The sequence below is a fragment of the Pseudomyrmex gracilis genome, unplaced genomic scaffold, assembly GCF_002006095.1.
Source record: "Pseudomyrmex gracilis isolate BER0280 unplaced genomic scaffold, ASM200609v1 scaffold_248, whole genome shotgun sequence".
NCBI lineage: Eukaryota > Metazoa > Arthropoda > Insecta > Hymenoptera > Formicidae > Pseudomyrmex > Pseudomyrmex gracilis.
Window position 1 is genome coordinate 1795 of NW_018020832.1, and position 24204 is coordinate 25998.

Sequence of the window (24204 nt, forward strand, 5' to 3'; positions counted from 1 at the left end):
TACAATTAATACTATAATATATTTGTATATATTACATATATATTAAATGTTTTTAAATTATATATTTATATATATTAAATGTATTTTCCAATATTCTCAAAACTTTCAAATTATCACTCGTATTAAAAATCACTAAAAATGTAATAATAAATGCATCTTCAGATGTTTAATCTATCATTATCAATGTTATGTACTTTTTACAAGACTGTAAATCTTGGAAAAGCGGTTTACGTTGTCGTATGCAATAAGCGCGCGTGGCGTGAACATGTTTCCGTCGCTTGTCTTATAGCGGGCTTGGTGCGAAAGAGACGGAACGTAGTATGTCCGCACTCTTCCGCAGAGGCGTATTTAACGTCGGTGCAACCGGTGCGATGCACCGACGGGCCCCGGGATCTGCGGGTTCTCGGTGCATGATAAACATTTATAAATTTATCATATTCATAACATTACCTATCGGATTTGCGAGTGCCGAAAGATCATTTAGTGTATTAAGGAGACTTAAAAGTTATTTAAGAAGTACCATGACACAGGAAAGAACATCTGATCTAACTTTATTATCAATTGAAAAAAATGTTTTGATTAATTTAAATTTGGAAGATGTTGCAAACAAATTTATGTCGGTTAAAGTTCGAAGAGGTGTTCGTTTCTAAATTTGCATACAAATAAAAAATCATTAAAAACTTTTGTCCAATTGCCTTTAATAAATAATAATAACAATAATAATAATAATGATAATAATAATNATNATTATTANTATTATTATTATTATTATTATTATTAATTAAAAGGCCCTCTCATCTTTGTCCTTGCACCGAAGTTTTACCAGTCTTAAAAACGCGCCTGCTCTTCCGCGAGCTCGAGTGCCGAGCGTGACGTCGCGCGCACGGACGGCGGTTCTCGCTTGTGTGCGTGCCCCCGCCACTTCGGTGCTCTTGGTGCTGGCCGGTCAAATCTTTCATTTCGTCACTGACTTCAGTATCCTTTTAAACGTAGTCTGTTACATTGATTTTTAAAAGATGAGATTTCCCGTCGTCGTCGGTTTGTTGTCTACATTAATACTGTCTACGCACTCTCAAGGTAAGAGGTTTTTTATATTACTATTGTGAATATAATCTATATTGTCACTCTTTACGTATAATCCTGTAACTCCAAAACGCAAATTTTAGAGGAGAGCGGTTTAAATGTTTAAAGCTTCGTATAGTTTCTCTAGTTAGAGCATCTTTCGGTTTTAAATTTTTACCTTACTTGTGAATAATTTCTTTTTTAATATTTGGTGACCGTAAAGAACGTGACTTTCTTAGTGTCACTGTGGAATAAACTGAAAATCCCGTATTTCACACTTATGTAATTATACGTAGGAAGTGACGATATGTGTCCGTAAATTCCATTACAGTCCCGTCATAAGTATGATTTGTTTGTCTCTCTTGTATACTTGGCGTGTAAAAAAGTGTGAGATTAATTTACATACTTGATCAATCGGTAATTACTTGTGCGTATATTATTGTTGCCGTTATATATGCGTGTCCTGTTTTACGTAATTATTATACGTACCGTTTTACGTAGTTGTACTCGAAAATAATCATAATCGCTTCGGTAACTTGTCAGTTTTTATTCACTTGTCTCACTTTACAAAAAGTATCGTTGTAGAAAGAATGTCGTAACATTTTATTTTATAAAATGTTATGACTCTTTTTATTGTATAAAAGTGAAAATTATCAAGTTTTTTGTAGATCTGCACATATGTAAAAATCTGAAATTTAAAACTTAGATCTGTAGTACGTAAAAAAAAATATTAATGAGAAATATTTTAATATTCCACTCTGCTTGTTGATCATGGTCGATGCGTGTCAATTAAATTAACATAAGAATTATATATATGTATATATATATACCTAACTATAGCATCCTGACTATAACTGTTCGAAGACGGTCAAGGTCGAGTCCTTTCAACCGCGAGTTTTCTGTCTCGTACGCACTCATCGGTGAAGGTCGTTTGGAGGCTAACTTGCTTGTTGTAATTCTGCATCTTCTTCTCAGGAATGTTTTTTTCGATCTGTAATGTGTTTCTGAGAAGAGATAAATGTCGTTGCAAGTTAGAGAAATCGGAAGTACGTTATCGTTTGATCATCGAAATCAGTATGACACGTACGATATGACGCGTTCGTTCGTTATACGTGTGCGTGTTGTAAAAATCCTCGAGTTTTCCGAACAAAAAATTCCCATCGCACATTAATGACAGTTATATAACTACAAAAAAAACAGACTGCTGCTGTAATACGTGGAAAAATTAATACAAAGATGATTGTTACAGAAATTCTCTGTTTTAACCGAGATTATTAATTGCGAGCATTTCGAATCAAACTTCGATACTCTCGCTGTACGTTGAACGCGCGCGGTATTCGAAACAAGTTTATATGTAACGTTATTTTAAGAAATTTAATTTGTACTAATTACAGAATGCGAAAATCCGGAAGGACTAATTGGTACATGTATCAATATCAAAACATGTCCGGTATTGCTCAATCTTCTCAAATCAAATGCTCAAGATCCATCGGTAAGAAATTTTCTCCGTTCTTCTCTTTGCGGCTTCGAAGGTAAGGATCCTAAGGTTTGCTGTCCAACTGGGAGGAATGACGAAAATATAGATAGCAATACAGGAAATAACAACGGCAATGCGGATGGCGATCGAGATCGCAAAGAAATCACGAACACTCGGTACGGTCCTTTGTATCCGCCTCAGTGCGGATACAGCAATGTAACGTTCCACAGAGTCGTCGGCGGCGAACCAGCTTCGTTAGGTGATTGAGTTTTTATTATTATTGTTATTATTATTATTCGAGAGAGAACACCAGGATGGTCTTACGTAACTGCCAAGATGATAATTGAGATGTTTCGGGTTTTAACGCGTCGTGATTTTGACTGAGAGACTGTTGAGAGTTCGGATCCGGAAGTCAGTTGACGCGAGAAGTGTAGTTTTTAGAAATGAGATGAGCATTCGTTCTTTTCTTAGCTCTCCTGGTGTGTCTCTTCTCGTGAAATATTATCTAACATCTTACTGATCGATTGATATTGCAGGTTCTTGGCCTTGGATCACCGCTCTCGGATACACGAACTCAAGAAACCCAAATGTTCCGAGATGGCTTTGCGGCGGGGCTTTGATTTCCAGTCGACATGTGCTCACCGCCGGGCATTGCGTACACGGGAGAAATGATTTGTACAAAGTGCGTATTGGCGATTTGGATCTCAACGATGATTACGACGGCGCGACTCCGTTTGAGGACTTCATTGAAAGGAAAATAGTGCATCCGGATTACAATCCCGCAACTTATACAAATGACGTGGCAATCTTGAAAACGACCTATGAAGTGCCTTTTACATGTGAGAACTTACTTTTTGTTAGAATATTAATTATACGCGATAGATTCAGTTGTTCACAAATGTATAGAAATATTGCTTTTATATTATAGTCGGAATTCAACCTGAAAAATATCATTTCTAAGCTCACAAATTCTCGGCTTGAATTATAAATTATAAGTACGGATTTTATTGGAATTGTTCAGCTTTTTTCGTCACTAATGCGCTTTATGCTGATATGTCTTCGTAAACTTACAGCATTGCTTCATCCTATTTGTCTTCCCGTGGAGGATTTCATAAGATATACAAATTTGAAAAATAAACATCCTTTCGTCATTGGTTGGGGATCTGTTTACTTTCGTAAGTAGAACATCAGATAAATTGTAAGCTTTCTGTACAAAATATACCCAAGCAACTAGCTGACGTTGTAATGACGTAAATATACGTGNTTTTTGTCACTAATTGGTGATTATGATCTCTAAATCTGACGTTATTTTGAACGTCGTAACAATGACGTCAGTATGTACGTCACACGTATACGTCATATATAATGTAACTATTGGTCTTTGGAGCAACGTCGGTTGAAATAAGTGAGTAAGACGTCATAATAACGTTATTTAAATAACACGGTTGTTAAAAGTATGTTTTTGAGTATATATTTATGTATTATATATAAAATTTTCCACATAACACGTAATATTACGGAAATACAATATCACAATTAACCTAACTTAACGTCATTGCAACGTCAGCTGGTTGCCTGGGAATAAGTGTACACACAAAATATAACACAATGATAATTGCATAAATGATTTATTTTTCTACGTAATATATATCAGGGATATGTGCTATACATTTATATGTTTCAGATGGACCCACAAGCAGTCGACTCTTGCAAACGCAACTTCCCGTGCGCGCAGAGGAAGAATGCAAAACCGCTTTCCAATCTTTCAAAACAACTGTGATAGATCAGCGTGTTTTGTGCGCCGGATATGCCGATGGCGGAAAAGACGCTTGTCAAGTGAGAGAACATATTTTATCTTCGAACAATTTTATAATAATATTCATTACGTATCGTGTAATATAAAATGATTTTCAGGGCGACAGTGGCGGGCCATTGATGTTACCCAATCCTAAAGATCAAAATGTATTTTATATTATTGGAGTGGTATCATATGGCTTTAGATGCGCTGAACCAGGTTTTCCAGGCGTGTATTCGAGAGTTACAGCCTTCCTCGATTTTATCACGCGTTACTTGATATAGAGATATCTAGTTCTGAGAGAAATAAATCTTTAATACTGTTTTATGTACATTTCGAAAAATTTGTTCCTTCTGCTTATTTGAAAAAAATTAAATCACTTAATTTTTTTACGAGCAAGCATTTAAAAAGGGTATCATATGACCAATTTAAGCAAGACAGCTTGGCTTTAACTTAGTATATTTTAGTTTATTTTATTTTTGTTTACTTTTTATTCCTGTTTTAAAATATTTAAAGCTTTTTTTAATTTAGCTATTTAGTTGATTAATTAGTATGTCAATGCTTTAAGTTTTGTTGCAATCCTCGTATTGCTTTGTATATTTCTCTTTGATGAGAATTCTTATTTTAATCTTATTTTAATCTACTTTTGGAGAATTATAAATTGTTTCAATAATACCATTGTTTTTTTGTCTGTTTTTGCAGATTGCGCTAAAATAATAATAATAATAATAATAGTAATATAACAAGTGACACATACTTGTTAGTTTTCAAGTAATTATTTTTGTTGGATTAATCATTTTTAAACATAAACAATTTTTCACCTTACATATCATTAACGAAGAATTTTTTATTTTCTTCTTTTTTTCTTTCAAGTGGCTACGTTGAAAGTTGTGCTAAAGTAAGATAATAAATAATACTAAAAAGAAGATAATTTACATATATTTCTGAAAATGCTGAAATAAAATTTATTTTGCTAGATTAATCATTTTCTAAAATATTTGCAATGTTTCGACTCAACAAATATGCAACAAATAATTGAAGAAGTTTGTTTTATTTAATGATTCCTCTTTAAAATAGATCGGACAAATGCGTGCGCAAACTGAGATGTGTGCGATTTATTGATGCGCGAAATATTTACTCGCAAAATTGCGAGTAATAACATTTTATTGGAATGGACCAGTCGCGTTATGTCGTTTAGCGGAATTGACCAATCACGATCGACACTTAATCGATTGGTGTCTTAAATCGTGGATTGGCCGTACAAGTTGCAATCCAGCAGTCGCATGCGCGGTAGCAACCAATTGCTACTTTCTATATAGAGAAATTGAAAACTTGTACGCAGCATTGTAATAGTAGCCTAATAATTGTGCGATTAACTGGTTGCGCTGCTGTATATATCGTGGTACAGGGTACAGTAGTTCGTGACAGTTTGGTTAAAGTATATTGAATAAATGTTGAAAGCTGCCTCTTCTTCATTGTTGTTAATTATTTATAAATATCATAAGGCTAACTGAGAATGAAGACAGCACCGGATCCATTATACGTACAGGTATTGCGCGTCATTTTTTATGTGACTAAAATCACAATTCACATTCACAGTGAATATGCACTACATATGTTGTAAAAAGTAACAAATTTTAATACATATTTATACAAAAAGGTCATATAGATTCAAATTCTTCTATTTTTTAGACGTTTTTATTTAAAGAGTCGAGTACGTGCCAAGTATTTGACATCAAAACATCCACATGTATTCCTCCTGCTTGCAATCTTCTTGTGGCGGACAAAAAACGTGGTTTGCTTTACATAGGACATGATGATAAACTCACTGTTTTCAAACCAGCGGAAGAAAACAACGCGGAATGGAAACTGGATCTTCAATTGCCAGGAATTATATCAAAAACTGCAATTAATTGTGATTGTAGTTATGTTGCTGTAGCACTGGCGCTAAAACCTACAATTCTGGTATATGATGCTCAGTCGCTAATTAAAAATGTATGTATATTTTTGCAAAAGTTGTTTAAAACATTTTATGTATATTTTCTATAGTGTGATATAAATTTGAACAAATTGAGTTATTATTGTGAACGCAAATAAATTTTCAGAATCTATTACTGTTACTTGAAATAGTATCGTCCAACAAACCGGACAGTTATGTGACGGACATACGATGGAATCCTACAATAGCCACGATGTTTTGCACTGTCACCAGTGATTATACCATTGGCACTTTCAATTTGAAACCAGAGGAAGGAAATTCCTTGTTTCCAAAATTATCCGTAGTTGCCAAAGTATCGAATGAACCGCAGGCACTGTGTGCAACTTGGAGTCCCAAAGGCAAACAAATGGTAGTCGGTTGCAAGAATGGAGATATTGTACAACTGAAGCCAGATACTCTGAAAGTTGCCAGAATCATCACAGGTCCTTCACCTTTCATTGGAGAAGTAATTAGCATCTTGTGGATCAGTAATTATCAATTCTGTGCTGCGTATGTGAACAGTGATCGGCACATCAATGTTCTCGTCATCGATGCGGTAAAAGGAGAATCGAATGCCACGTTTACATGTTACGAGGATATCACATATGGATTTTCTGACGCTGAAGGCGAAGGAAGTGTTCCTCGTTATTACTTCGAACACGTGCCAGAATGGGGTCTTATTTTAGCCGGTAGCAGCATTAGCAGTGAGATAGCTGTGTTGGGCACAACGGACGGTGGAACGAATTGGAATCAATGGCAATTGGTCGATAGCGGCAGGGCCCAGTTACCATTGATAAGAACCACAGAAATATATCCCATAGGTCTGGCTGTGGATAAATCTCCGACTAAGGTGTTACCGTGGGGTGCGGATTCGACATTACCACATCCGGTTCCTATCTTGCATATCCTTTCAACATCCGGAAGATTGTGCAGTTTTCACATGGTCAACTTGACGCCAGACTGTCCGGCCGTCAATTCTCCTCCAACGGAAGTTGTTACAGTTCCAGCTTTGGTTACGTCTTTAAATCCATCTCACTCCGCTGTTCCGTCTACAGAAATGTCATTCAATATAAACGCTGCGGCGACTAGTACACCGACACGTCCGAAACAAGCGGACGTGGTTATGCCAGATCGAACGCCCGCTCCGGTGGCAAACATATTCGGTAACTCTCTGAAAGTAGCAGGATTCTTTCAGCAATCTGTGGAACAACCAAAGTTGCAAGAAGAAAAACCAACATCGTTGGTGGTTACAAAATCACCGGTTGTGCTGAAAGAAACACCACCGGTTTTGGAGCCACCGAAGACGGAAACTAGATTAGCGGCAGATAAGGAAGTGAGCTCGCCACAAGCAGCGGAACAGAAAGCTTCCATAGATGATAGCATACGAATGCGAGCTTATCTGCAGGAGCAAGAGTTGTTTGAAAAAGAACTGCGGAATAGATTAGAATCTCACGTCTGTGAAATCAATATCTGGGAGTCGGATGAGGAGAAAAAACGGCTGAAAGAAACGTCTGTCGTTATCGAACAGTTTCTGAGAGATTTGAAAGACACGACGAACAGTTTGTCCAGCGATATAGCGTACTTAAAAGCTCTGTTGCTCCAATCATTCGCTTGGGTGGAAGAAACAAAATCGAAGAATGCAGCTAGCACCGATATCAGCAGAAATTGCAGTGAAAACACCAAAATAGCGGATCTACGGCGATGGTATTATTACACGCAGACGCAGCTCAACCAAATCGGCAAAGTCCTGGACCTGGAATGGTTAGAGCATAAAGATCTGTCGAAAAAGTTGAAGATGAAGATCCCAAGCTTGGAGTACGTGTATCAGAATCTTCTGTTACATCACAAGATTCTCACAAAAGAGAAGGAAAAAATTGAGCAAATCTCACGACAGTGGAAATCCCGTAATCGCTTAGGATACAGACCTGCCGACGTATCCAGTCTCAACTGTTCGATGGCGAGTCTACACGTAAGTTCGCCGAAATCGTCGGTGTCGGCCATACGAGAAAAAACCGATATCATAGACGCTCGCTGTAAAGCTATCGCCATGAAGACTCTGAGTTTCACGCACGAGAAACAGATCAAGTTGAAAGCGTTACTCACTGAATCATCTCCGAAAACCATTAAGTTAGTCAATCAATCAACGATCCAGGATCGTTTGGAGGCCACGCTCTTTTCTTTGGCATCTGTCAATCCCGCGCTTACCGAGGCTAAAACCAAACCCGAACCACCGATTGTTAGCAAGCAAACCACTGTCAAGCAGACACTCGAAAAATCAGCTAAATCATTAAGTCCCCTTGCTTCGTTAAACAGTATCGTTGCAAGAATCGGCTCGTCCGACACGAGCGGCACTATCGTGCAGAACAAACCCCAGCAGAAGCCAATTCCCGCAACCGTTTCTTTTCCCGTTGCAATTTCTACCAAGCAAACAGAAAAGAAGTCTGTTGTACTAGCAACTACCAAAGCGTCTCAACCAAAACTGAAACAAGATTTCAATGCCTTCCCATCGTCTATCACGTTTGGAATGTCAGTACCGAAGTCTCAAGAGATACTATTTCCGAAATCTCCTCTCATTGATGCAAGCGCGAGGAACAAAGAATTAATGACCAGTGATAGCATTTCTAAAGCTCCGGAGTCTGCTTTATTCTCAACTGGTTTGTTGAAGGAAGCATTGTCAACGAAATATCCGCTAAGTGCGGACACAGCTCGTGTGGAAGTCGCTCATAATCTACCGTCGCTTTCCGCAGCGTCAACTGTAAAAACAGATGCAGCTGCTACGTTCAGTTTTGCTGTACCTACGATTCCCCCAACTGTGACAAAAAGTTCTTCCGGCGCCGCGCTTGACTCGATGTCTTTTGCTTATTCGAAATCGCAACAGTCTTCTGTTATAGAAACACCTGTAATGACAGCTCCGACGTTGACTCAAGCGCCGATAGAATTGTCGGCTTTATCCTTGGGATCACCCGTCTCGTTAACTTTGCAATCAGCAAATCATTCGAGCAACGTCAACAATGGAAAAGTGAATGCGATTACTGGCATGAACTTTGCCATATCTACACCTGCATCCGTTACCACGCAGAGTCTCTCTATGACTCCTGTTGCTACAACCATTGCAACTATCTCTGGGGTTACTATCAGTCTCGTAGATGCAAATGCTGCTCGTAAATCGACGGAACCAATACCGTCTATCAATTCGATCAGCATCGAGAAACTTCCTGCACCTGAAATGAAAGCACCTAGTTTCGAAATCACGTCATCAGCTAACGTAGCCTCAACTTCGTTACCTGCGACACAGATATTTGGTCAACCTATTCTGAAGAACACACCTACGGTTTCAGAAGTGACAACCATCACACCGTCCACTGCGATTAACTTTGGCGCGGCTGTTTTTCCATCGATCGCACCCACTTTCAGCACGTCAACTTCGGCATCGACCACGTCGGTATTTAGCGGATTTGCGAACGCGCCTACCGGCGCCAGCTCTTTAGCTGCGCCTGTAAGCAGCACCGTATCTTCTTTCCAGAACTCCTTGAACAAACCGTTCGGTCAACTTGCCACCACCTCTAGTATGCCAGCCACGAGTTTTAGCATCAGCCCAAGTAATACTTCCGCGAGCACAATCTCATTCGGTTTGACCGCAATGACAACGACGACGACGACGACGACGACGACGACGACGACGACGACAACAACAATAACAACAACAACAACAACAACAACAACAACAACAACAACGACCGCGGTGTCATCGACGACAGCTTCGATCACACCGGCATTTGGTAAAAGCCCAATAACGTCTCCGACATCAAACGCGCAATTCCCAAGCGTGCAGACAATTTCATCGACGGCGAATGTTTTCGAGAAACCTATAATCAGCCCCGCTTCGACACCGTTTGGCAATTCTTCGTCCTCTGTGTTCTCCAATGTGCCCGCTGCATCCCCGAGTGCATCCTCTATATTTGGAGGCACCGGGAGCAGCAATACGAACTCTATCTTCGGATCAACTCCGTTGTCTTCTGCGAGCGGAAGTATTTTCGGCGGTAACGCGACCGTTGGTAGTGTGACAGGATTCGGCATGGCTTCCTCAAGATCTCTATTTGGAGACACCAGTGCTCAAAAGTCCGGTATTATGTTCGGTGAAACGACAAACACGGCGTCCACCTCTCCGTTTGGCAGCACGTCGAATAACACGACAGCCGGTAGTTCTGCTAGTGGCGCGAATGTTTTCGGATCTCCTGCGACTAACACGTCTCCGATACAGCAACCTATACTTAGCAATCAACCTGCTTTTGGACAAGCTCCCGCTTTCGGCGCCAGCCCGGTGTTCGGATCGGGGCCTTTCGGAGGATCAAAATCTGTCTTTGGAAGCAGTGGTTTTGGTTCACCTCCTACGTTCGAGTCTCCTGGTATAGGTAAGTGTAGCAGTTTGTGTTATTTTGAAAATTGTTTCAATATCTCAACACAATTATCTGTCAACAAACAAATGTCAACAGGATTTGGAAGTCAACCTATCATGCAAGGCTCAATGATGGAAAATGTGCCGAAAGTATTTGGAGAAGTAGCTGGTAGCAGCACGTTCGAATCTTTAGCTAATCAATCGGGTGGTCTCAGTTTTGGTAGCTTGGCCCAGAAGAGTCCAGAGTCAGAAAAACCGACATTCACTACGTACGTAGTTCATTTTTATCGACAGGTTTTCTTTTCGAATCGAAGATAAAAATCTATTCGAAAAAAAAAAGAGAAGCAACTTGCAACTAATAAATACTTCTTATTTCAGCGGCAGTTCGTTCTCTAGTTGGAGATAATAAAATACGGTCACACATCCATAGATTTCTTCGTAAAACTATCATGTCATCTCTCTTATATCGGCCAAATAAGAAGAAGAAAAAAAAAATACAATCGTGTGTACATTGTTTTATATGAAAAGTAATGACAAAAAAGAATAGGCTTTATATATTACATTTCTTATACTGCTGTAATAAATAAAAACAAAATTCTCTTTGTAATAAAAAAAATTTTTACTCAATTAGAGAAGATGATTAATAAAATAATTATTACACACAACGTTCTTTTATAATTTCATGTAGTAGATGTCCAACAAGTTTTGGAGGACGTAAAATAATAAAAATGTAATTATATAATTCATTTTATTGCTGAATCATTTACAAAACATTTTAATTTCTCAAATCATGTATACGTATAACTTCACTCAAATAATATAAAAAAAAATAAATGATAATAAAATATAAGTAGACGCAAGATTTATTCCAACTGTAGAAGCAAGATTTATTTGCAGTTTATTCGGATATGTTTTATACTTGTCGACTGTTTTTTAACCGATCAAGTTGGATTTGTTTACTTACTGCCAGTTAAAACGCAGACAGTTTCTAGAAAATAAACAAATTCGCTTACCGGTTAAGAAAATAAATGACGTTTACGAAGAACGCGGTATCCCGGTAGTCGACGATATAAATTTATATGCCTCTTTTAATGGCTTTTGGCGCAATTGATACCTTGGTAGGTTTACACAGATCAATCACGCAAGGATCGTCCAAAGGTGAGTGTATGCAAATCGAGGACGAAGGCACTAGCAGTGCTAAGGAAATCTCTACGTTACAAGGCTCCATCCATACTTGATGTGAGAGAAGAACCGTCGTCCTCAGCCGATAATCCTGACTGTTCGGATGTTGTAAGCGCAAGTCCGACTGTCGCGGCAAAAGTAATTGCACTTGTTGATCCGGATGTCTCAGTTTTATTCGCAGAGTCGCGGGATCGCGTAGATTTAATATTTTGGCATTCAAGGGAATTCCAAGCAAGAGGCCACCCGTGAATTTCAGCGCGGCGTCGGCATCACCTCTTGGTTCTTCAATATGTGCTCGACAGAAACGCGTTGTCACCGACGGTCTTGGCAATCGTTCTTCTCCTTGCGCGATCGGCGTCAAGAGCAATGGTATCAAAAGCCGCGTCAAGGAACCTGGTTTTATGTCCGCCAGGCTCGGTATTTGTAGAACAAGGGCTCTTGAAAACGGTGGCAATCTCGACGTGTCCTCGGGCAAAGCATCGGCTTCCGATAAAAAGTGACGAGCCAATGGTAATGCGCTGCCGGTAGCGCTCTTTGTTACTCTGACCAATTCTATGGCCAGCGCTTTCAGCCACATATCGTTAGCGAGTGTAATTTCGTTGTCGCCTAATCCGCTGAATAAACGTTGCAACCTAGAAGATTGATGGCATAAACGTTTTTTTTTTTCTCATTATGCACTTGACTATTTTTAGATTATTTATATTCAGCATATTTCTGAATGCGTATTAATTTACTCTGAAACTTTAAGAATACATACTTTTGCGCATGTTGAAGAAGAACGGAGACATTGTTGCTGGTAGTCGGTATCGGACTGACCGAGACTGACGTTGTCGACAGTATGGAAAATTCTTTGAGAACGGACTTCAACAACAATAGGCATCGAATATACAGAGCGGTAAAACGCACTGCACCCTCCATATGATGATCCATCTCAGCCAAGCGATCGAGATCAGTGGCAGCGGCTTCTAAGAGCTGCGTGTGAACTCTGCTTCCTGGTCTGGTGTTTTCGATACCGGCCACCATCTTTTCCAAGAACTCTCGACCACGTTGATTTCTGGCCTCTTCATTGTCCACATCTTCTATTTTAGTGCTCAAACTGCTGAGTGTTGGCCGCAATCGCGGAACCAGTTGTGGCATGGTATCACGCAGATAATGATAGTGCTTGGAAGCGTGTTCCGTGAAAAGAGCGTGCATACTTGGACAGTGTAACGCGGCGTTGAATATCAAAACAAGGACGCTTGCGTCTATTATTAAAAAGTTAAGGATGTCAAATGTGAAGCTTTAGAATTCATATTTGAAAATTGAGTCACAAAGGATACAAGACGGCTCGTCTACATCCGGCTCGGGTGTGTCGAAGAAAGGATGTCGGCCAAGAAGTTCCGGCACTAAAGGCAACGTTAAATACGGATGAGATGCGCCTAATGCCGCTAAACAGCTCCTGATGCTCTCCTTATCTTGAGGATAACGAGACAAATTATCCAACAAGCGGTTAACACACATGTAAAGACAATTCGTAGTGGCAAGATGACTAGCAGCCAACATAGCATGCAATCCTTCTCTCACTTCTCCTGAAAAATCCTCTAACGCGCCCAAGATTGTTTCTAACTGATCCTCTCGGAGAGTCACGCTTGCCGACATTGTCCTTAAAGATTCGATAGCTCTTAATCTAACGTCCTGAATCTCATCGTTGAACATGTCCACCATGAAATCTAACGAAATTCTAGCTATACTCGGCTGTTCTAACGAGAGTGTGCAAAGTGCTTCAACTGCTGCTGTTCTCACCTAAAAAAATTTTACTTGCAGTCGAAAACAATCGATTGTGACAAAAAAATGAGTAAAATGCAATTTGCGGTAAATTTTTGTAAATTACTGAAATATAACAGAATAAACTCCATATGATTTATAGTAACATTCTAAATATTATGCGTATATATCAAATGCACTTTTCTCGAAATATTGAACATTTATCACATTTCGAAATTGAATTACATTTAATAAATTTTACTTTTACACATTGCATTTGTGTGCTTGATATATACCTCTAAAAATTCATCTTCTAAACCGTGAATAAATGCTCCGCAAGAACCGCTTCGTTCCTCAACTTCAGGCCTATCCGCCTCAACTACTTTTTGTTTCTTATCCAATGCTTGTTCGATGTAACGATGTGATACACTCTTCATTGTTCCTAAAAGGGACATTGCTGAGGCTCTCACACGAGGCGATAAATCACCCATCAGACTGCAAATTTGTGAAAAAGCACAATCTACCATACGTATATCTTCTCCGTCAGATCCAACAACGATACTGTAAACATATATGTGCAATATTTATAATAAAAAGTTCATTGCCGAAATACATTTATATCTATGTTGCATTTACTGACTTTTCTGGATACTCTCTACCCAAGAGCCAAATAAGTTTGAGAACAGCTCGCCGTACAATCTCATAATCATCACGTAGAGCTGCACAAGCTTCTTTGAAAAAACTTGCAGGGAGTCTGCAACCTCTGTGAGAGTGCAATTCCGCCATAGTTTCAAAAGCTTGAGCACGTACTCTCGGATCTTGAGAGCGAGCATAATTGCTGATTAATGTCAAGATATTGTCAGCAACATTTGTTGTTAGATAACGCCCAATGATGGAAAGACACCGTGTTTGAACACCATGCCATGTATCAGGCAGATGTTCTTGGGCAATTTTCAATACCAGTGTCCTATATACGCACAGAAAAACAGTTAGGCCTATTAATTTATTAAATTATATATAGAACAAGTATTATTGTATTATTTGTTTTACAGTTAAAACAAGTATGTAAATATTATCTACACAATTATTTAGCTTAGGTAAATTCTCTCGTATTAAAGCTAGATAAAAATATATGAGACACAACTGTATTAAATAAATTTCACTTACTATACTAAATAAATATGTAACATACCTTTGATATTCTCCTAACTTTAATAGTGTTGCCAATCCCTGACTCTTTACTCTATGTGATTCTTCATTTTTCAAGAGTTCAGCTGTTTCATTTACAATGTTTGCTTTTTCTGCTGTGTCAGGGGTAACTTCTCCCAACTCAGCAAACACCCAAAAAATTTTTGTTCTAACTGCGGCTTCAGTTTCTACAGAAAATCTTTCTGCTAGCTTCTTTACGGCTATAGGAACGTCTTCTGGTGTTATGCATGCTATAGCATCTGAGATACGTACAAGCAGCTGTAATGCATCATTTCCACTCTTACATTTCTCAAGGCATTCTACGTAAACTAATGCCGAACTGCTTTCGCTTTTTACACCAGTTGACAGTAACCTGAGAGTCTTTAGTCGTTTGGCCGGTTGTTCATTGATAACCTATGCAACAAATTTATAGCTTGTAAAATGAGTTTTCACTCTTAAAACTAATAGAAAAAAAACGATAAAAACTATAATTTTGTACCTGGCTTTGAGTAAATTCAGCTAGTACTCGTTTCTTTATTAAAGCCGCCATTTAAAAAAAACACTTATTATTAATATTTGATAAAATAGCTATAGATATAATGATAATCAATATTTTTAAGTTATAGAGCCATATATGGCGCTTGAGTAAACTTGAATGAGCTCTTCTTATATGCTTCGCCGTCCTTTTATATCTATTTTGCGAGAGCCTACGAACCCCTCTACTCTAGACCTGAACAGAGTTAGTCACTACTTAACCTTAACTCTGCTTAACTCCATTTCTGACAAGTGGTGACCACTCATCAAATAAAACCAAGAAGACTAGTAAATAGGTAAATTATTCTGAAGATCCACTAGCCTCAAGAAATTAAACTAACAGAAGAAAACCTTGTCAAAATGGCAATTGATTTATCAACTGTGCCACTTGTTGCACTTTCTGTTATAAACAAAGAAGTTGTCACAACTATGCTAAATCCAAAGAAAGTTTTACCAAATGATAATGGCTTGCCAAGGTAAGTATTTATTAGTCAATGATTTTAATGAATATGCATTGAGAGAAAAAGAGAGAATAGCATATAACTTATAATTATTTATACATATACATATGTTAGAGACTGGAGAGGCTTTGCACATTTACTGGATCTGAAAGGTGAAATTATGTCATTACTTTTGTCACATTCTGATCCAACAATGCATATTTTCACAATATTGGAGAAAAATAAACAAAGTATTACTATGAAAGATTTTCAAACAATGATGGAACAAATGGACAGATGGGATATTATTGACGATACCGAAGAAATATTTGGTATGTATTATTAAAATCAATAAATATATTTCTTGCAATACTTCAAAGAATGTATGTGAAAGTTTACAATTATAGTCAAAATGAAGAATATATAAGAGACAATAAAACTTATATAATTATCAATTAACATTGTAATACAGAAAAAGATGCTGCAAAGTATCTGGAACAACAGCAAAGAGCTCAAGTGACTGCAAATCCAATAAATGAGCACATTGAACAAGAAATACTCACATCAGGTTTGATATAAGAAATTAATGTTCTTAAATTAGTGTAGCGATTGTAGATTTGTTTCACTTATATAAAACAAACTATTTCTTCTAGGTGATGTTCATAGAATAAACCAGGGCTTGGAAACACAATTGTATGATGCATTTCTTCTCTATGCGGATGAAGACATGGATTTTGCAAATGAGATAGTGCAAAAACTTGAAACAGAACAAAACTTGAAGGTAGTAACAGATAACTGATGCAATACATGTACACACATCGTGATGTGTATAATTTCTTCTTAGAAAGACTCAAAGTAGAACTATATGTTATTTTCAGTTGTTCTTGAAAGATCGAGATCTGATTGGTGGCATATTTGAATATGAAGCAATGATGAAGCTAATATCTGAACGATGTAACAGATTGCTCATTGTAATGTCACCCAACTTTTTAGGAAGCTCAGTCAATAAATTTCTCTTAAATTATACTCAAGCTTTAAGTATAGGTAAGTATTCACATTCATTAGCTTTTTTTCTTTTACATGTAGTACAATTAAAACTATATATTTTTAAAATATTTCGGTTTACTTTAATTTAAGAAAAACAGCAGAGAAAGCTTATACCGATTATATATAAAAAATGTGAATTACCAATTCAATTAAAATATATTTTTAACTTGGATTATAATCGTCAAGGACTATATGACTTCTGGAGCAAACTACATGATTCTATACAGGCTTCAAGTTCCATTACTACGAAGTAATGCGTAATCAATTTAATTACATGTACAGTAATGTGTAAATTAGACAATGCAGATTAAATAAGAATTATTTATTTTTTTTTTAGTGCTCTACCATCGACGTCGCAAAATATAACGGAGAAAAACGATGTAGGAAGAAGTGTCATGTCCGAAAAACATAGCAACGTGCCTGATATTAATAAAAACATAAGTGTCTTAGAAACAAGTGATATGAAAAAATTAAATACCGATAGCAAGAATAAGTTAAATATTGATAACGAAAACAAAGCTTTGAAGAAGCGATGGGGAAAACTCACAAATTGGAAAACAAAACCAAAGCAAACGAATCAGTTATTTACAGAGACAGTTCCGAATCTTCCATCAGTCGATAGTTTGGACAGCTTGAATCTATCGAGTACTGTTATATATAAGAATAAAAAAAAAAACTTATTCAGCAAATTAACAAAGAAAAAAATACCTGTAAAAGCCTGACACAAATTTCTCATGTAATTTTTGGGCAGTTATGGGTAAAGAGATAATTGTTTTGATGATCTAAAGATCAATCTTGTGAGATTATTGCGTGCTCGCGCATGAGAGCGCTTGTGTGTGTATTTTATGCATAAATGTGTACTTATTATGACTCTAATGCTGCATCAGAGCTACCTTTCGTAACTTTTTAACATACGCATCTTGTCTCTGGAAAAGTAACGTTTATGAATGTTGCAAAGACGAAATAGCTGTGCAATACCGAAAGTTTTGTTAATAGTTGCAGAATAACAAAGTTGATATCTTTGTATTGTTATAAATTTAAAGTTTATGTATATATTTATAAACTATCTCTTCAAAATATATGTGTACATACATAAATTTTGAAGATTGTTTATAAATACATGTATAACAATAAAAATGTTAATAAGTAAATGTTTAAATTGTTTATAAATACATGTGTATAACGATAAAATTATTTTAATTAAATTATTTATATTACATATTGAAATAGATTAAATATGTACATATTATCTACATATTTTATATTTATTTTATATATGCTATATATATATTATTATATATATATATTATTATGTGTATATACTACACTGGATCGAGGAGAAAGGGGAAAGAGGGAGGAGGGAGAGGAGGATGTAGGAAGGGAGGAAATTATAAGGGCGATTGGAAAATTGAGGGTAGGGAAAGCACCAGGGGGGGATGGTATACCAGCAGAGGTATCGAAGTTTGGAGGAAGAAATATGCAGGACTGGGTGTGGAATATATGTAGGAGGATTTGGGCAGGAGAGAGGTGGATTGATGAGTGGAATGAGGGGATAGTGGTGCCAGTGCTGAAAAAAGGAGAGGGAAATAAGGTAGAGGAGTATAGGGGTGTGACGTTGGCCGGGTCATTGTATAAAGTGTATGCGGAGGTGTTAGCGGAAAGGTTAAGGGAGGAGGTGGAGGGAAAGAATTTGGTTCCGGAGAGCCAGGCGGGGTTCAGGAGAGGAAGGGGTACGATGGATAACATTTATGTGGTAAATTACCTGGTTAGCAGAAATTTAAGTAGGAAGGGGGGTGGGTTGATTGCATTATTTATAGATTTGAGGGCCGCTTTCGACACGGTCAATAGGGAGACTTTGGTAAGAGTGATGAGGGAGAGAAGGGTGAGGGAGGGATTAGTGGGAAGGTGTGGGGACTTATATAGAGAGACGAGGAATAGGGTGGCGGCAGGGGGGAGGTGGGGAATGAATTTTGGACAGGTAGAGGGGTGAGACAGGGATGTCCGTTGAGCCCGTATCTGTTCAATCTGTGAACTTGACGGCGGATATGGAGGACTATTTGGGTAGGAACGGATGGAGTGGGGTGAAGGTAGGAGGAAGAAGAGTTTATGTATTGGGGCGTATGCGGATGATTTGGTGCTGTTAGCAGAGGAGGAGGAAGGGATGAGGGGAATGATAAGAGGGATGGAAAAATATCTGGCGGGAAAGGGTTTGGAAGTAAACGTAAATAAATCAAAAGTGATGAGGTTTAGGAGAAGAGGGGAGAGGAAGAAAAAGCTGGAATGGTGGTGGAAGGGGGAGAGATTGGAGGAGGTGAGAGAATTCACAAATATTTAGGGTATGTGTTTCAGAGGAACGGGGGGAGGGAGGCGCAGATAAAAGAGAGAGTGAGAAAAGGGACGGCTATTATGAGTCAGGTGTGGGGGATTGGAAAGAGGAGGTTCGGTGGGGATTGGGGTAGAAGGTTATGGTTGTTCGACGTATTGGTTTGGCCAGTGATTGGATATGGGGATGGAGAGAATGGGATAGCTTGGAGAGGTTACAAAATAGGTATATAAGGTGGTTGTTGGGAGTAGATTGGAGAACTCCGGGGTATATTGTAAGGGAAGAAGTGCAGAGGGATTTATTAAGGGGAAGGGCGGGGCAGAGGGCCTGGAGATTTGAGGAAAGATTGGAAAGAGGAGAGGATAGCGAAATAGCGAGGCTATGTTTAAAGGAGATTAGGGGCAGAGAGGGGAGTGGGGAGGGGTTGTCTGAGTGGGAGAATGACAGGATAAAATATTATGAGGAGAGGGGAGTAAGGATAGCGGAGACGAGGAAAAGTAGAGAGGCAGGAAAATGGAGAGCTCAGTTGTTGATAGAGAAGGAGAGAAGGATGCAGAGCGAGGAGAGATGGAAAAGGATTGAAAGTTCGAGGTACAATAGATGGTACGGGAAGATTAAGAAGGAAGGAGTGTATTTAAAAAAGGGGTGGGGAGAAAGCAGATGTCAGAGGGTGGCTAGGTTTAGGTTGGGGAACGAGATGAAAGAAGGTAGATACTGGAAAGGAGAGAAGGAAAGAGTGTGTAGAATGTGTGGATTAGTGGAGGAGGGTTGGAGGCATGTGTGGGAGGATTGTGGGGTATGGGGGGGCGGAGGGGAATTGGGAGGACATGATTGAAGTGGTGCTGTGGGAGGAGGGGGAGGGGGAAGGATGGTTAAGGAGGTTGGAGGAATATAGGGGAACGGAAAAGGAGGTAGGTAGGACAAGGGGAGGGAGAGGAGTGATTATGAAGGGAGGGATGAAAGTTGAATGAGTGGAAGTTGAGTGAATGGATGTGTGGAAAGAATTGTGTAATTGTATGTACGAGAGTGAAGAGAGAATGGGAACCAATGGCGGAGTAGCTGGATAGAGTTGATTGCCGGAAGGGGAGGTCCACATTGCGTAGAGTAGGGTAAAGCGATTGCGTGTGTGTGTGTGTATATAGGTATTTTAGTTTTAAGTTAGTTGTAAGGTTAGTTGTAAGAGTAGATGTAAGATTTTTTGTATAAGGTTTTGTGTAACCCTAAGGGGAATCAATAAACAATCTAATCTAATCTACTACACTGGATCGAAAGAAGAGAAACCAAATAAACAAAAACTTGACCATTTCGCGCATCTACTAGAAAGCTTCCATTTCCATAGTCATTGAGTATCCCGCCAATCCCGTGCGCAACGCTATTCCCAATTTGCTCTATTAGGGCGATGTCCCATTGAGCGNAAATCTATAGCGGAACGGAATGTGCGGAACCAGCTCGACCAATCGTAACCATAGAAAAAGCGAAGGAAAGAAAACGGAATGGCTATGATTGGTCGAGCTGGTTCCGCACATTCCGTTCCGCTATATATTTCCGCTCAATGGGACATCGCCCTTAGGATTAGGACGCTAGCTGTCGCCTCCGCTGTCCGCATCCGACCTGCAATCGTCGCAATTCTTGGAGCAGCTGCACCCATAGACTTAAGCCCCTTGCACAATGGATGGAATAGCGATAGCGATAGAAATAATACCAGTTGTAAAGAGTTTATATTTATAAATAACGGTAGGAACAGCGGAATCTAACATACAAAAATACACATGTATCAATGCAGATCAAAAAATCAGAATAAGCAACAGCGATAAAATTTCCAACGAGTTGGAATTCATGTGTCTAAAACTGTGTTATTTCTATCGCTATCGCTATTCCTTCCATTGTGCAAGGGGCTTTATATAATAGACGGAACATTCGTGTAAGAAGAGCTGAAGTTTCGTTAAAAGAGACAGAAATAGTCGTGGAGTAATTCTCTTCTTTTCTAGCAGTTAGTTGATTGGTGGCCGCGGCAGGCCGAGAGCAACGGAGATAGAGTTCGAGAGTCAGTTGAGAGAAAGTAATAGTGAAAGGTGATAGCATAGACTTGTGAGATGATTGGTCCCCTACCATCTTATTGTAAGAGAGAGAGACAACTACTCCAGCACTATTTAATGTTGTTCTCAACTTCGTCATATAAATGTTCCGTCTATTATATAAGTCTATGGCTGCACCTGAAGGTCGATTCTGTATCCGTACAATGTAGTGAAAATTAAACCTATGTCACACTACGGATTGGGATTGAGATTGGATTGAAATTTAACCAATCAGAAAAAAGAAAACCAATCCCAAGTTTAGTGATCTTTGCTCTGATTGGCCAAATTGCAATCCAATCTCAATCCTAATCCGTAGTGTGACATATGCTTTACAGCATGCTGAAGCGGTGGAAGAGATGCGCACAACAGCAGCAAGTTCATGCAGTTAGAACTCGCTGCTGTTGTGCGCATGCCCTCTACCGCTTTAGCATGCTGTAATAGAGCCAAAACTGAGAACACTGATGGCCGCTCTCATTCTTACTTCTGCTTCCACTTGCTGTTAAATGGTGCAAGCGTCTTAAAACTGGCATCTCTTTCTTTTGTTATTTTTTTTTGTTTTCTGGACGACAAATTGTGAAAAAATGGTATGTACAAGCAACAAGTTTTTATATAGCATTTAGGTTTATTTCTTTTTTCTTTCCGCATAAACACGTGCGCTCTTGAGCGTGTATGGGCGTGTGTGCGTACACGTGTCTGAATACATAGATATTTTTCATATTTTATTGTGTAGTATATATTATTGTATTTATTTAAATATAAAATCGAACAAAGTATATATGTTGCAGAATATATGTATTAAGAATCATATTATTTACTTGCTTTACAGACGAAGACGAAACATTACATTTTGTTTGAACATGCAGTTGGATACGCTGTGTTTCTTACTAAAGAGGTCGAAAAAATTAAACTGCTGTCATCTGAAGTGCAAAACTCTATAACAGATTTGTCACGTTTTCGTAGTGTAATAAGCCTTGTTGGAGTCTTACCTTTCAAAACAGCAGTAACAGCTTTACACAATATGAACTGTATATCTGAAGGAATTGTTTCAAAAGACTTGCAGCTTTTTTTAGATAGTTGCATACCAAAATCTACTGAGGAAGAGTCTGTTTTTCTTGGTATTATAGACCAGACACAAGACAAACAGTTTACTAAAAATATTAATGTAACTTTGGGTATACAATGTATGCCCGATAATGATACTGTTCTTGAAATTATACGAGGAATAAGATATCATTTTCATAATTTGATAAGTGATGATGTCACTGAGCAGAATGCAAAAATTGCTCAACTAGGACTTGGACACAGTTATTCGAGAGGTAAAGTTAAATTCAATGTAAACAGAGTGGACAATATGATTATTCAGTGCATAACTTTATTGGACCAGTTGGACAAGGATATTAACACATTTAGTATGCGTATACGGTATGTTCAAGTAACTTTATTTTAAGTACACTGGAAATAAAATTGATGATAGTGAAAATAATAATGAGAGATGTCTGTTTTGTAATTTCAGAGAATGGTATAGTTATCATTTTCCAGAGCTTGTAAAGATCGTTCCTGAAAATTACTTATATGCCAAAGTAGCAGGATTAATAAAAGACAGGAAGGAATTAGGAGATGAAGAAGCACTAAAGCAGCAATTGGAAGACATTCTTATGGACAGCCAAAAAGTTAAGGCAATTATTGATGCAGCGAAAATATCGATGGGAATGGACATAACTGAAAGGGATTTGACAAATATCGAAAGTTTTTCGGGACGCATTGTTGGTTTGGTGAGGTATAAAGAAAAAATGGTCGAATATTTAGCAAAAAAGATGGAAACAATAGCACCGAGTCTTGCTACTTTGATCGGGGAACATGTCGGCGCCAAATTAATAGCTCATGCCGGATCGCTTACTAATTTAGCAAAGGCTCCAGCGTCTACTATTCAGATTTTAGGAGCAGAAAAAGCCTTATTCAGAGCATTGAAATCTAGACAGGGAAACACTCCAAAATACGGATTGTTATTCCATTCTTCGTTTATTGGCCGTGCTGACCCCAAAAATAAAGGTCGAATCGCGAGGTTCCTCGCGAACAAATGTTCCATTGCTTCTAGGATCGACTGCTTCTCAGAAAGACCGTTGAACATATTTGGCAATAAATTGCGAGAACAAGTAGAGGAAAGATTGAAATTTTTTGAAACTGGGAAAGAACCGACAAAGAATTTAAATGTGATGCAGACTGCGTTGGAAGAAACTAAACAGGCGTTAGCTGCATTGGAAAAACAAGAGAAAGAAAAACAGAAAAAGAAAAGGAAGAGACGAAGTAATGAAGGTGAAATGAACGGATCCATTGAAAACGGTGAAGCAGAAGCGAATACATCTTTACAGAAAAAGAAAAAAAAGAAGTCAAAACACACTGACGACAATTAAAACATCATTTTTCTTTTTGTATGTGTGTATTATTTGCTATATATATATATATACATACGTAAACATTGATTTATATTTGAAGCGTACATAAAATATTTACAATAAATAAATGTATATTTTTTTCATACACATCCACATCTCCATCTACTCTATAATAATGTTATATCTTATATTTATATTTGTGAACACATGATTTGCGCAATGAACAAATGTGTTTGTATCGTGATATGTGCAAAACAACTCAAAGAAAATTTATATTTTTATACTAATTATTGGAAACTGCAACCATTGCGGATTTAATTTAATATTATTGTGTGATGCGATTGGTCATCTGAATAATCGACCAATATGGCAATACGCAAAAGAGATTTAAGGCCTATTCGTAGTCGAATCTTATATGTAAGATTGTCTTAAGTTTATCTCCAGATGCTCTGCAGCCAATAAAACTAATACTCGTATATCATCTGCAAATGAGACGATTTTAACTATACTATTGAGAAAAGAAATCGAATGAACGAAAACTCGTCCGATTTTTTACAAAATGGATTTTTTA

General features: G+C 38.1%; 5 protein-coding genes across 5 annotated transcripts; 4 read left to right on the plus strand and 1 right to left on the minus strand.

The window, feature by feature from the left end:
* Positions 1-920: 920 nt before the first annotated feature.
* Positions 921-4665, plus strand: LOC109859223 (venom protease-like). The gene is made up of 6 exons (XM_020437241.1): positions 921-1077; positions 2457-2798; positions 3076-3378; positions 3613-3714; positions 4224-4375; positions 4454-4665. Exons 1-6 carry the CDS (start codon positions 1017-1019, stop codon positions 4616-4618), a joined length of 1125 nt encoding a protein of 374 aa, XP_020292830.1. The 5' UTR covers positions 921-1016; the 3' UTR covers positions 4619-4665.
* A 905-nt stretch (positions 4666-5570) lies between these two features.
* LOC109859219 (nuclear pore complex protein Nup214-like) lies at positions 5571-11256 on the plus strand. The gene is made up of 5 exons (XM_020437233.1): positions 5571-5883; positions 6027-6329; positions 6440-10724; positions 10806-10977; positions 11087-11256. Exons 1-5 carry the CDS (start codon positions 5851-5853, stop codon positions 11112-11114), a joined length of 4821 nt encoding a protein of 1606 aa, XP_020292822.1. The 5' UTR covers positions 5571-5850; the 3' UTR covers positions 11115-11256.
* Positions 11257-11439: 183 nt separating this feature from the next.
* LOC109859221 (integrator complex subunit 4) lies at positions 11440-15413 on the minus strand. Its single transcript, XM_020437239.1, has 7 exons — positions 15321-15413; positions 14826-15235; positions 14274-14600; positions 13930-14194; positions 13210-13672; positions 12648-13134; positions 11440-12522 (listed from the first exon to the last, which is right to left on the minus strand). Exons 1-7 carry the CDS (start codon positions 15369-15371, stop codon positions 11784-11786), a joined length of 2742 nt encoding a protein of 913 aa, XP_020292828.1. The 5' UTR covers positions 15372-15413; the 3' UTR covers positions 11440-11783.
* A 280-nt stretch (positions 15414-15693) lies between these two features.
* LOC109859222 (myeloid differentiation primary response protein MyD88) lies at positions 15694-17919 on the plus strand. Its single transcript, XM_020437240.1, has 7 exons — positions 15694-15831; positions 15931-16127; positions 16268-16363; positions 16449-16576; positions 16674-16839; positions 16933-17092; positions 17180-17919. The coding sequence occupies exons 1-7, from the start codon at positions 15716-15718 to the stop codon at positions 17562-17564; spliced, it is 1248 nt and encodes a 415-aa protein (XP_020292829.1). The 5' UTR covers positions 15694-15715; the 3' UTR covers positions 17565-17919.
* Positions 17920-21641: 3722 nt separating this feature from the next.
* LOC109859228 (nucleolar protein 56) lies at positions 21642-23729 on the plus strand. The gene is made up of 3 exons (XM_020437248.1): positions 21642-21824; positions 22067-22662; positions 22754-23729. The coding sequence occupies exons 1-3, from the start codon at positions 21822-21824 to the stop codon at positions 23649-23651; spliced, it is 1497 nt and encodes a 498-aa protein (XP_020292837.1). The 5' UTR covers positions 21642-21821; the 3' UTR covers positions 23652-23729.
* The last annotated feature ends 475 nt before the right edge of the window (positions 23730-24204 follow it).

Bases quoted from the DNA above. Each gene is read 5' to 3' on its own strand.
- LOC109859223 (XM_020437241.1), top strand. From the start codon at position 1,017: ATGAGATTTCCCGTCGTCGTCGGTTTGTTGTCTACATTAATACTGTCT. The intron at 1,078-2,456 runs GTAAGAGGTTTT...TACTAATTACAG, and splicing joins ACTGTCTACGCACTCTCAAG to AATGCGAAAATCCGGAAGGA. The intron at 4,376-4,453 runs GTGAGAGAACAT...AATGATTTTCAG, and splicing joins GCGGAAAAGACGCTTGTCAA to GGCGACAGTGGCGGGCCATT.
- LOC109859219 (XM_020437233.1), top strand. From the start codon at position 5,851: ATGAAGACAGCACCGGATCCATTATACGTACAG. The intron at 10,725-10,805 runs GTAAGTGTAGCA...AAATGTCAACAG, and splicing joins GTTCGAGTCTCCTGGTATAG to GATTTGGAAGTCAACCTATC. The intron at 10,978-11,086 runs GTACGTAGTTCA...TTCTTATTTCAG, and splicing joins GAAAAACCGACATTCACTAC to CGGCAGTTCGTTCTCTAGTT.
- LOC109859221 (XM_020437239.1), bottom strand. From the start codon at position 15,371: ATGGCGGCTTTAATAAAGAAACGAGTACTAGCTGAATTTACTCAAAGC. The intron at 15,236-15,320 runs GTACAAAATTAT...TTTGTTGCATAG, and splicing joins CTGAATTTACTCAAAGCCAG to GTTATCAATGAACAACCGGC. The intron at 14,601-14,825 runs GTATGTTACATA...GTGCGTATATAG, and splicing joins AAGTTAGGAGAATATCAAAG to GACACTGGTATTGAAAATTG.
- LOC109859222 (XM_020437240.1), top strand. From the start codon at position 15,716: ATGGCAATTGATTTATCAACTGTGCCACTTGTTGCACTTTCTGTTATA. The intron at 15,832-15,930 runs GTAAGTATTTAT...TACATATGTTAG, and splicing joins AATGATAATGGCTTGCCAAG to AGACTGGAGAGGCTTTGCAC. The intron at 16,128-16,267 runs GTATGTATTATT...ATTGTAATACAG, and splicing joins CGATACCGAAGAAATATTTG to AAAAAGATGCTGCAAAGTAT.
- LOC109859228 (XM_020437248.1), top strand. The intron at 22,663-22,753 runs GTATGTTCAAGT...TTGTAATTTCAG, and splicing joins ACATTTAGTATGCGTATACG to AGAATGGTATAGTTATCATT.